Source organism: Musca domestica, unplaced genomic scaffold (assembly GCF_030504385.1).
Source record: "Musca domestica strain aabys unplaced genomic scaffold, Musca_domestica.polishedcontigs.V.1.1 16, whole genome shotgun sequence".
In the NCBI taxonomy this organism is placed as follows: domain Eukaryota; kingdom Metazoa; phylum Arthropoda; class Insecta; order Diptera; family Muscidae; genus Musca; species Musca domestica.
Window position 1 is genome coordinate 11,748,727 of NW_026712219.1, and position 13,125 is coordinate 11,761,851.

Consider the following 13,125-nt stretch of genomic DNA (forward strand, 5'->3'; position numbering starts at 1 on the left):
GGTACTAAGTTTGCAACAGTTTGGTTTGCGATGAACGGTTGAAGCAGGCATTTTGTCCTGGTCCCTGTTGTTGGAAAAATTTGTGATAAAGTTGTGATTTTGGAAATGTGTACTACAAGTGCACGAAAAGTACCAAATAGTACTATATTAGGTACAATTTGGTAATGACTCAAGATATGGTTTTTGAAATCTGAAATTTAGTATTTGGGTCACTGTTCGTGTGTAGTCTGGACATATGAAGGTGTTTTGCGAAATATATTCTATAAAAGTACGACCAGTACTAAATAGTACAACATTTGGTATTGGGTGTGGGGATAGCGATAAAATTCTGAAATTTGGAATTGTGGTATCTGTCCTTGCGATTTGGCGGTGTTTTGGAAATGTGTCCTATATTTGTACGAAAAGAACTAAAGGGTACTAAATTAAGTGTTGGGTGGAGGTATAGGACTGAAATCATAAAATCATATATTGAGGTCTCCGTTGGTATCTGGGATTGAGTTATGAGTTTTGGAAGTACGTACTAAATTGCTCGAAAAATAACTAAATGATACTAAATTTGGTGTTGAGTGAAGTAATAGAAGTAAAATTTTGAAATTTGACAGTTAGATACCTATTGGTATCTGAAATTGTGATTTGGAGGTGGGTTTGAACTAAATTTGGCGTTGTCTGAAGGGATAGGGCTGGAATCCTCAAATTTAATATTGAGATCTCTGTTGGTGTCTGTGGATGAGAAAAGAAACTGTTTTTGTATTAAATTAAAAAATTAACGAAGTATCTGACACTTGCTAGTCTCATATAGAGCTAAGAAATTTTGAACCACATCGCCTCTAAAGAGAGATGTGCTGGATACGAGTCTAGTTCTAGTTCCAAAACCAATTTTAAAAATGATTTCTTCTTCTAAAGCCTTAGTAGGTCGAGTAGATTCGTTACCATAGATTTGTTAGAGATTGTCATATATTCACTCTCAACATCCTTATCGTAGTTGAGCTTAAGCTTCTATTCAACTAGCCTATATACTTCACCTGCAATATACTGGAGGCTGGGGAGGGGAGGACAATTTTTACTGTGCATGGACTTCATTCGTACAAAAACAGTCCTAGTTGGTAGCCTTTGTGAGCTTCCTAGGATGCCTTTATAAAAAATCTATGGATAAATACAATATATCTGTCTTCTTCTGACGTCTGTCCTGGTTATTATTTTCCCTTCTTGACTTAAAACCAATCTGGCAACGCTGCAAAGATATCTCATCCCAGCACTTGGCTTAATAGTTGTGCTCACCATAGTTTATTCCATTAAATTCGAAAATTTCCATATAAATGATGTGTGGGCTTGTGTGTGTGTGCGTATGGAGGTCCTGTTGTTGGGCGTAAACACAATGGCTAACAAAGTCATTTGGTAGTTGTAATGCTTGTCTTTTGACGTCTGTTGCCATCAACTAAGTGTGTGTGTGTGTGTGTCTGCGAGCGTGTGTGTAATTGCAAAGAAAATCGGTATGTAATCATTGTGTTAGAGGGACATTCTAATAACTTGATACGAAACGAGATTAGGATGTGTCCAAGTGGAAATATGTTTGTCAAGTAAATCTTCAATACAGTTACAAGGAAATGGGGAAGAGAAAATAAGGATGTTTTTCTCTATGTTCTACTATGTGCAAGGGACTCTGTTTCAAATTGATGACATAATTTTTTGAGTTTTTTTGTTTTGCAATAGTTTTATTTTTTTGTGTCAGAATTGTGCAGCATTTTTAAAAAATTGCCCTTTTGCTACTTTTAAATTCTTTTAAATTTAAATTGAGTAAGATTCATAAAATTAGTCCATATTTTACAAAGAGTAAAATGAGGAAAGGATCGTGTTAAAATAGCAACAGAGAAGACAAGGACTGGTACATAAAGGGAGTCTTATTTCCACAGAAATTTTGAAAATTATTGTGCATATTGGGCGCCATTTTACATATATAGTAAACACGACAATAATTTTTTCATTGTTATACCCTCACCCAGATGATACATACCCTCATTTGATACGGCCTTACGTGCCTTATAGAAAAAACAGTTTTAGACCCCAGGTCTCTTTGTACTAAACTCGTTTCAGAACATTTGGATTCGATCTAGCGATGTCCGTTCGTCTGTCTGGCTGGTGCACACGATAACTCTCGAAGGGAGTATCCGATTGATCTAAACTTAGATCGAATTCGGAGATGGGCAATATCGGCCCACTCTTTCTGGTACCTCCCACATAAAAGGTCGAAATTAAAAAAAAAAAAAAAAAAACAATTTAAAAATTATCAATCGGTTCTGCCGATAGACTAATACTCTCAGCCATTGTTCGTTTATTTAAATATATATTTAGAGTTCTGTTATGATTAATCATACTGTTGACCCTCTTTGAAGTGGGCTCTGAGGGAATGGACCAATATTGTCAATTTCGTATCGGACCTAAATAAATACGATATAAATATGGGTTAACTTGGTAACAGGTTGGTAACTTCCTTCACTTTACATGACACATGACTTGTTTCGCAAGCTACGACAGATAAAAGTATTGAAAATTGTGACCCTTTTTGGGTGAGTACCAGAAGGGTTTCGCAGATATGTATCAGATATGTATATGTGAGATTTGAAGAGAGTTGGATGCTTATTTCGATTTCTTTGAGTGCTTTGATTTTCAAATCTTGAACCTTATGTGGGGCAGGTTCCATGAGAAATGGTCCGATCTCTACCATCTTTATAACAGATCTTGTGTTGATGAAACTATTGAGATGTACCAATGAATGAATGGAAACGGATCTTAATTTGGCGTTTTTATGAGCTTAGTGGATATTCAAAATTTTGAACCTTTGTGTGGGAACTACCAGAAGAAGTGGACCGATATATTCCATCTTAACACCAGATCTTGGGTTAATAAAATGATCGAGATGTGTGAAATTGGACTCTGACACCACATATTATAAGAGTTGTAATTATAATGGACCGATATTGTCCATTTTCGCATCTGACATAGCACTGATGCAAATATTAGGATTCGCAAAGTTGGCGCAAAATCGGATTATCGCTTCTTTTTCTGTACAGAAATTATATATTTTTTTTGAAAATGTCGACCTTTGGTGTTGGATGTACCAGAATGAGTCGACCGATATTTTCCATCTTCATACCAGACGTTGGAAAATTTACGTCACATTTTATAAGAGTTATAATTATTCAAACTTGTGACCTTTTGTTTGGGAGGTACTTGACGGAGTGGAGAACCTAACCTAGCATTGATTCAAATATTAAGATTTGCGAAGTTGGAGCAAAATCGCATTGTCCATTCTCTTTCTGTGCAGTAAAATATTTTCTTTGAAAATTTCGACCTTTTGTGGGGGAGGAACCAGAAGCAGTGGATCGATAGTACCCAACTCTGAACTCGATCTAAGTTTGACAATAATATTACGATGTACCACGTTTAAGCGAAATCGGATACTCCCTTCGAGAGTTATCGTTCGCACCAGCCAGACAGACGGACGGACATCGCTAGATCGTCTCCAAATGTCCTTAAATGGATTTGGTCCAAAGAGACCTAGGGTATAAAACCGTTATTGTGGCTAGGCACATTTTGACCGTATCAAATTATATATATCCTCTCTAGCCATATGGCAGAGGGTATAAAACTATTCGGATAAAGTTGTAAATAACTTTTCGATATTCTGCACATCCCAATATTTTTATCAGCATTAAAGGAAATGAATACTTCGGTCCCTTATATCTGGAGCTTCACGCATATTTTAACATTTTACAAAAATTATCGCATATTTTATATAAAGGAAGTAGTCAATAGAGTCCGAGTCTGGCATGTTGTAATATTTGATAATGAGCGGGTTTGATACGAGATGGAAAATATTGGCACACTTCTTTAGTACCAAACAAGTAAAAAAAGCTGTAAGTTTGGCCGGGCCGAACTTTGAGTACCCTCCACTGTTTGGTAAAAATTTAACAATTTTCAAAAAAATAAAATCCGTTAAAAATTCTGTTAAAATCTTAAAAATACCGAATGTAGCCGTATATTAGGGTCTATGCGACGACGTGGACCTGCATAGGCAACTTTTGTCACAAGCTATTACAATATTCAAATGCGAAACTTAAATGCAAATGCAAATTCAAATGCGAAAAATCTGTTTATAATGTAGCTAAAATCATCAAAATACCGAATACAAGGAAGTATCATGGGAGTTATAAAACGTGGACCAACACAGACAATTTTCTGTCATTGGCAGTAGTATCTATTACGAACTTCAAATACAAAATTTTAAATAATTCCGGTAAATAATGTCGCTAAAATCATCAAAATGCCGAATATCGGGGGTTCCGTTATATGCGGGGCTATACGAAGACGTGGACCTACATGGCTCATTTTCTGTCCTTGGATGTGGTATACATTACGAACTTCAAATACCAAAATTGAAACAATTCCGGTAAATAATGTCGCTAAAATCGTCAAAATACCGAATATCGGGGGGTACCGTTATATGGGGGCTATACAAAGACGTGGACCTGCTCACACAATTTTTTGTCATAGGCTGTAGTATTCATTACGAACTTCAAATACAAAATTTGAAATAGTTCCGGTAAATAATGTCGCTAAAATCATCAGAGTACACAATATCGTGAGTTACTGTTATATGGGGGCTATACGAAGACGTGGACCTACATGGCCCATTTTCTGTCCTTGGATGTGGTATCCATTACGAACTTCAAATACCAAAATTGAAACAATTCCGGTAAATAATGTCGCTAAAATCATCAAAATGCTGAATATCGGGGGTACCGTTATATGGGGGCTATACGAAGACGTGGTCCGACATGGCCCATTTTCAATACCAAAAGTCCTGCAGACATAATACACATTTGAGTAAAATTTTATCAACCTACTTCATTTCGTTCGGAAGCTAGAGTGATTTCCACAGACGGACAGAAGGACGGACATTGGTAAATCGACATCGAATTTTATGCTGATCAAGAATATATATACTTTGTGGGGTCTAAAGTGTATATTTCGAGGTGTTACAAACGGAATGACAAACTTAATATACCCTTCATACTATGGTGGAGGGTATAAAAAGTAATAATAAGTACCCAAAAAAGAGTCAACATTTTAATAATCCTAATGCAAGTCAGAATTTATTTCAGTAAACCGACAATGGTGGAGGGTATACATTTGTTGGCAAATTCGGCTGACCATTTCTAAATTGTTTTATATTTAATGTTGCAATTTTCTGATATCATGTAGAACTTCTCCTTCTATCCCTCATAAATAAATTCAAAACTTTCCAGCCTCCCAAGCGGCCGCAATAAATTCTAATATCTCTACTTCTTGCCATTGCATTGCCAAAAAAAAACTGCTGCAGACATAATTTTTCCCCATCCCTAGACCCAAAACCATAAAAATAAAATGCATTTTTCAAACATCGGCCATTACATAAAAACTAGACATTTATACGTTAGAATATTTGTATGTATGTTTGTATTTAAAATCTATGTTTACATGTCTGTATTTAACTTACGGTGCTGCTGTGGCCTTCTCTGTGATAGTTTTCGTCTTTGTGGCGGTGTTTCCGTTTCACTCAGACGTGGCTCACTGGTGCAGTATGAACGGGTCTCTTGTAAATTATGCTGCATTTGTTGTTGGACTTGTGGACGTCGTCGTACCTGAAAAGAGAGAAAAAATAAAAATAAAAACAGTTTCATAAAAAAACGAAGAAGAACTTCAACATTAGGCGGGTGGTTGGATGACCGTACGAAAGATGCAACTGAATCAGCGACAAAGTGAAAAATATTTTAATTGAATTTTTTAAGGAGCCATCAAAGGGATGAGAAATTCATAACTTGTTTTAAAATATAAACAACAGTTTGTTGGAATACTTAGCAGTGATAGAAGGGATGGAAGATAAGGTTATTATTTTTTATATATTCCTTGAAGGGATGAAATAAATTAAAAATTCTCCAATTTTTAATTAAGTTGGCCAACAATTGTTATTATTTGCTGATAGTTATTGGTTATATATTGGAAAAGTTTAGTGTTTGAAGTTTAAAAGTTAAATGCATTTTCATTGAGAATATTGTGCAATAAAATAAAACTGAATGTGAGGGGGTGTAAATTTGCGTTTTGTTATAAACGTTCGTGGTGGGTTGATTCAAAATTCATAGGACTTGTTATAGCATTTTTGACTACCCAGTATTACATGAGGTAAAAACTTTATATCCCTCTGTTTGAAATGATTAAAGCTCCATTCATAGCAACAATTCTTCATTTTAAGCAAATCGAATGAGAAATCTTTTCCTCTTTCATCCTTCAAAATAAATTCGTTCCATGATCTCTTTGTCCTCTTTTCTTTGACACACAATTAATAAAACCAGTGAGGAAGGTCTATGCGAATTTAGTAGAGCTGCCGTAAAAAAAGTTTGAATTGGCAATTTATGTAAAGACGATCATGAACCTTATTTGAATGATGATACCCATCTATGTTACAATTTTAGAGAAGTCACAATTTGATTATATTAACCAGTAAAGAAAGTCGGGTGGGGTCGATTTTATGATACCCTACACCACTTTGCTAATTTAGTTGAGCTCCACATAACAATTAAAAGTTTTTATGGGAGAATTCAATCATACACCCTATGATTATAATTATAATTTAAAATTCAAAGGACTGAATATGCCGAAGCATTTGTATCTTTTAATTTCGGACCTGTATTGTCCATTTGGTGGAAAAGTAATTTGAAATCAGATAAAGATATATATAGGGAGCTATATCCAAATCTTAACCGATCTCGATAAAATTTGGCAAAGATATTTCTGACCCGAATTTGATATATTTCACCTGAATATCGTTGTTACGGAGTGCATGTTACGAGTGCAACAATCGGATGAGCAATATATATGGGAGCTATAGCTATATCTGTACCGATCTTCACCAAATTTGGCATACTACCTTCTTGACTCAATTAGGTCGTATATGCCAAATTCCCTCCCATTTGGGCAAATATTAGACGTTTGGTGCAAAATAAAAGGTAAATCGGACGAAGTTATATATGGGAGCTATATCCAAATCTGAACCGATCTTGATAAAATTTAGCAAAGGTATTTCTGAGCTGCATTTGATATATTACCCCAAATATTGTTGTTACAGAGTGCATATTACGGCTGCGGAGGACAAAAATAACAAATCGGATGAACAATATATATGGGAGCTATAGCTATATCTGAACCGATTTCGAATAAATTTGGCATACTTATTTTCAGGCCTAATTTGGTTATATGCGCAAAATTCCATTCTATTCGGGCTGCTATTACACGTTTGGTGCACAATAAAAGGCAAATCGGGCGAAGATATATATGGGAGCTATATCTAAATTTTGACCGATTATCTCCAATTTCAACGGGGTTCGTCCTTAGGCCAAACAAATGTTGTTTGGAAAATTTCATCTCGATCGGATAATAAATGTGACCAGCATTTTGTTCACAAGAATAAATGGACAGACGGACTGACATGCATAAATCAACTCAGAAAGTGATTCTATGCAGATCATCAAAAGGAACTGTGGGTCTATCTCGTTTTCTTTTGCCTGATACAAATAAATGCACAAAGACATAATACCCTGACCACCTTGTGGTATAGGGTATAAAAACAATTTATTAGAGCAATAGATATACCGAACCGAATTTCACAAAATAGAAAAATTCGGTGGAATATGAAGAAATCCATCCAATTCGAGTTGATATTACATATATGGCGAACAATAACCTTAAAATCGGATGAAGATTTATATCGAAGCTACATAAAAATCTGAACCAATCTCAATGAAATTTGGCAGAGGTATTTTCGAGCTGTAACTGATGTCCGGTATCAAATATCATTGTTGTGGAGTGCATATTACGCATGCGAGGGACTTTAATACAAAATCGGATGGAGCATGTATATGGGAGCTACAGGTATATCTGAATCGATTTTCACCAAAATTTTTGAGCAATTGCTTCTAGCTGAATTACGTCGAAAGCGTCAAAAGCTTGGGTTGATATTAGCAATTTGCTACTACGGTGGTATGGGATCTATATCCAAATCTGAACCGGAAAATTGTAGACACCCACTTCTGAGCTGTATCTGATATCTGGTACAAAAGATTGTTGTTGTGGAGTGCATATTACGTATGCGAGGGACTTAAAACCCCAAATCGGATGAAACATTTCCGATTTTCAACAAATTTCATGTACTTGGATGAATTAAATCGGAATTGCAAAAATTCAGTCCATTTAGGCTGATATCAGCCATTTGGTACACAATACTGGGTGAGATGAAAAATCTGCAATCAACTTCAGACTACTGTCATTTCTAAGCCACTCGTCCGACATCTGTTAAAATTATTCCAGGGACAGTTCATTATATTGTTTAAATGCGTACAAAAGCATTTTGGTGAGAATTTACCAGAAAAACAGTTATTCGTGATGGAATTCAAGCGTGATAGCGTAATTTCTTATATTTGGCTGGAAGACCACAAGGGGCTATAGTTAGAGCACTCCAGCATTTAAATGTGAACAAATCTTTTGTGTCTCGTAACATCGCTCGTGACCGTAATCCTGGAAGCATGGCCCGACGTCAAGAATGTGGATGGAAGAAAACAGCAACATCAGCAGAAATGGTTCGAAAAGAAAAGAAGCGACTTGGCCACTTGCAGTGGCCGAAAAATGGCTCATGAGCTGAACATATTCCAATGTTCCATTCGGCAAATATTGAAAAATGAGCTCGGGGTAAAGCCATTAAAATTCCTTGAAAAAGAACTTACACCTCAACAGAATGAAAATAGACTCAAAAGAGCTAAAGAGTTGCTTCGCTTGGCCGAAAGTGGTGGATTGCCGAATTTGGTTTTCTCCGATGAGAAAACATTCGTTGTCCAGCAGTTTGTAAACAAACAAAATGATCGTGTTTACTTGCCAAAGAGGTCAGCTGAAAATGTGCACCTTCAGTTGGCCACCAGAACTCATGCGCCGGCCATGGTGATGGTGTGGGCAGCCATAACAGACGATGGTCGCTCTTCGCTCGTATTAATCGACCGTGACATCAGAATAAATGCCGAATATTATTGCGAACATATTCTGAAGGGTGTATTAAAGCCTTGGGCACGCAAACATTTTGGCCGCAAACCTTAGACATTCCAACAGGACTCAGCACCATCGCAATCAGCACGCGCCACCCAAGAATGGTTACAAAATTAGGTTCCTCGCTTCATTTCCAGCGAACAATGGACACCAAAATCTCCGGACACCAATCCGTTGGACTATTGTGTCTGGAATATTTCGGAAAGCAAGGTTGGCACTAAAAAATATCAAAGTGTCGATCACCTCGTTGTCGCTTCACCGGGAATGGGCCAAAATACCGCAGTGCATCATTCGCGCAGCGTGTGGCGGTTTCATGTGCCGTTTGAAGGCCATAATTCGTGCCAAAGGTGACCAATTCGAAAAAATCTAAACATATTCTACAATTTGATGCCATTTCCGATATTTTTTGCTTTCATTTAATAAGATTAAAAATTATGGTTTTTACCTTTGTTGCAGATTTTTTTATCTCACCCTGTATTTTTATAGAAGACCTTTGTTTCTTCTCCTAGAAAAACAATGAGGTACAGAAAAAAAAACAGATGTCTTAGACGATCTCAGAGAAAACTGATTTGTCTCCCCTTATAAGGCCATTTATCGTTCTCTCTTTGAAGACCATTAGGGTCTTCTTATTGGAGACCAATGTGTCTTCTGTTAGACGACCAATAGTTCTTTGATAGAGGACCAACAAATCTTAAATCGGTTATCCTAAAGAGGACAAAAGATAACATTAAAGATCGATTGGACTTTCCATTGAAGACCAATGGGACTCTACATTTGCGACTTATATAGGTTGTAATAGGAGACAAATATGTTTTTCACAGAAGACAATTGGGTCTGCTCATTGGAAATCTATTCGGGGTCTCACGAAAATAAATTTCTTCTCAGACCGTGTCTTTTGTTTTAACTAAAAATGCTATAACTTCTTGAAATTGAATTTTTTGAGATGTGAGGCTTTTTGAGTAGGTGGTGATCGGCTGGGTAATACAATTTTACCTTTTATATTCTGCCATGGTTTTAATGTAGTCTTTAAAAAAATTTTATCCCTTCGGCGTTTTCTGCATTTGTGGCCACCAAAGCCTTATTATGATTGCTACTAAAGTTAATTTTTTTTGATATTCCAATTAAGGGCCTGTAGCTTCTGTTTTTTTTTTCGGAGACATTTCAACAAAATTATTTTCGTTTTTATTTCTCCTTTCCATTTGTATGACCTCTCACGTTTCCCAATTAAGAGCATGTCAATTAAAAACCAACAAATGAGGACAACTACAGCAACGACAAGAAGGAGGTTAATAAAATACGTTGAGATTTGTTTGTCCCCTATACAAATCTCAACAATTTTGTTAACCTGCTTCCTTCTTCTCGTTTTGGTTGTCCTCATTTGTTGAGTGGATTAAGCAGAGAAAAAGCTTTTACCCACCAAAAAATATGATTATCTTCCATTATTATTAATAACAATTATTATGAAAATAATAGCCGAGGACTGCAGTGAATTTTTGGTGAAATTTTTATTGAAATGATTATTATGGGAAAAACACCCAAAACAAGGGGTGCCGAAAAAACAACATGACAATTTACTTAACAGCAAAGTAAGTAGTTTACACTCGAGGAAAAACATTTCCTGAAAATATGAAATTAAAATCATTTTTTGAAAATTTTGTGATAAGAGACATGGTAGAATCATATGCTTATTTTTTACCCTCCATTTATATTAAGTTTGTCATTCCATTTGTAACACCTCGATACATACATTTTAGACCCTACAAATGATATATATTCTTGATCAGCATAAAATTCTATGTCGATTTAGCGAAGTCCCTCTGCCTGTCCGTCCGTCCGTCTGTGGAAATAACTCTAGCTTCCGAACTAAATGAAGACGGTTGATAAAATTTTACTAAAATGTACATTATGTATTTTTTTGTATTTTTGTATTAATGGGCCACGTAGGACCACGTTTTGGTGTAGCTCCTTACCTCCTTATGTTCGGCTTTTTTGGTGATTAAAGAGACACTATTCACCGGAAATGGTTCCAATTTGGTATTTGAAGTTCGTAATGGATACTACAGCCTATGACAGTAAAATGTCAGTGTAGGTCCAAGAAAATGGCCAAATGTGCTCCAAATGGTGGAGGGTATTTAAAGTTCGGCCCGGCCGGCTTTTTTACTTGTTATACCCTACACCACAAGGTGGTCAGGGTATTATGTATTTGTGCATTTGTTTGTAACAGGCAAACGGAAACGAGATAGACCCATAGTTCCGTTTGATGATCTGCATGGAATCACATTCTGAGTCGATTTATGCATGTCCGTCCGTCCGTCTGTCCATGTATTTTTGTAAACAAAGTACAGTTCGCATTTATTGCCCTATCCAGATGAAATTTTGCACAAATCATTTGTTTGGCCCAAGGACGAACCCTATTGAAATTGGAGATAATCGGTAAAAACTTAGATATAGCTCCCATATATATCTTCGTCCGATTTGGCTTTTATTGTGCACCAAACGTGTAATATCAGTCCGAATAATATGGAATTTTTGCACATACAACCAAATTAGGCCTGAAAAGAATTATGTCAAATTTGATCGAAATCGGTTCAGATATAGCTGTAGCTCCCATATATATTGTTCGTCCGATTTGTTATTTTTGTCCTCCGCAGCCGTAATATGCACTCTGTAACAACAATATTTGGGGAAATATATCAAATGCAGCTCAGAAATACCTTTGCTAAATTTTATGGAGATCGGTGCAGATTTGGATATAGCTCCCATATATATCTTCGTCCGATTTAACTTTTATTGTACACCAAACGTCTAATATTTGCCCAAATGATGAATGGCACTTACGACCGAATTGAGTATAGAAGTTAGTACGTCAAATTTTGTGAAGATCGGTTCAGATATAGCTATAGCTCCCATATATATTGTTCATTCGATTTGTTATATTTGTTATCCACAGCCGTAATATGCACTCCGTAACAACGATATTCAGGGAAATATATCAAATACAGGTCAGAAATATCTTTGCCAAATTTTATCGAGATCGGTTCCGATTTGGATATAGCTCCCATATATATCTTTATCCGATATTAAATAATTGTGCACCAAATGGGCACTACAAATCCGAATTTAAAAGATACAAATGCTTCGGCATATTTAGTCCTTTGAACTTTAAATAATAATTATAATCATGGCGTCTATGATTGAATTCTCTCATAAAAACACTTAATTGTTATGTGGAGCTCTACAAAATTAGCAAAGTGGTGTAGGGTATCATAAAGTCGGCCCGCCCGACTTTAGGACTTTCTTTACTTGTTTTTTTTTTTCAAAATAATTTTTTCATAAAATCTCATTGTCAAAGCTTCTTCTTTTATATCTATAAAAGAGGAGAATATTTGTACGTTTGATTGTTCGTAAAATATACTACAGCTTCGCTTGAAAGTAACATAGGCTGAGGATATAGCTTCAAAGTGTCAAAATTTGGAATAATTATAACTTCTATAAGATTCGAAAAAAGAGTCCGATTGTCTTCAAAATGCACACATCACAAGATTTTTATTAACCCATAGTTTGGAGTGAAGATGGAGTATATCGGCCCACTCCTTCTAGCACCCCCCCCCTACAACGGGTCAAAAAATTTGAATAGCCGGCTCATAAAACGGTAAATGAGCATTCAATTTCATTCAAACTTAGAAAATCCCAATATATCCATCAATACAAGATGTGTTATAAAGATGGAAAAAATCGGACCATTTATTTTCGTACCTTCCCCCATAGGGTTTAAGATTTTGAAAAACAAAACACAAAACAAGTAAAAAAGCAGTAAGTTCGGCCGGGCCGAACTTTGAATACCCTCCACAATTTGGAACTAATTAGGACATTAAAAAAATCCATTAAAAGTTCTGTTAAAATCTTTAAAATACCTAATATCGGAAGGTTCCGATATATGGGGGGATATACGATATTGTGGACCTATATAAACAAATCTATGTCTAGGGGTAAAGTACT

At 35.9% G+C, this 13,125-nt stretch overlaps 1 protein-coding gene across 2 annotated transcripts in view; it reads right to left on the bottom strand.

Annotated features, from left to right (window-relative positions):
- The window catches only part of LOC101887219 (GTP-binding protein RAD), a 160,660-nt gene that overhangs the window by 65,395 nt on the left and 82,140 nt on the right, over positions 1-13,125 (bottom strand). For both annotated transcript variants that reach the window (XM_005179811.4, XM_011292704.3), the window contains exon 3: positions 5,537-5,681. In XM_005179811.4, coding sequence (XP_005179868.1) covers positions 5,537-5,681 — 145 coding nt within the window. The remainder of the gene's footprint in view (positions 1-5,536; positions 5,682-13,125) is intronic.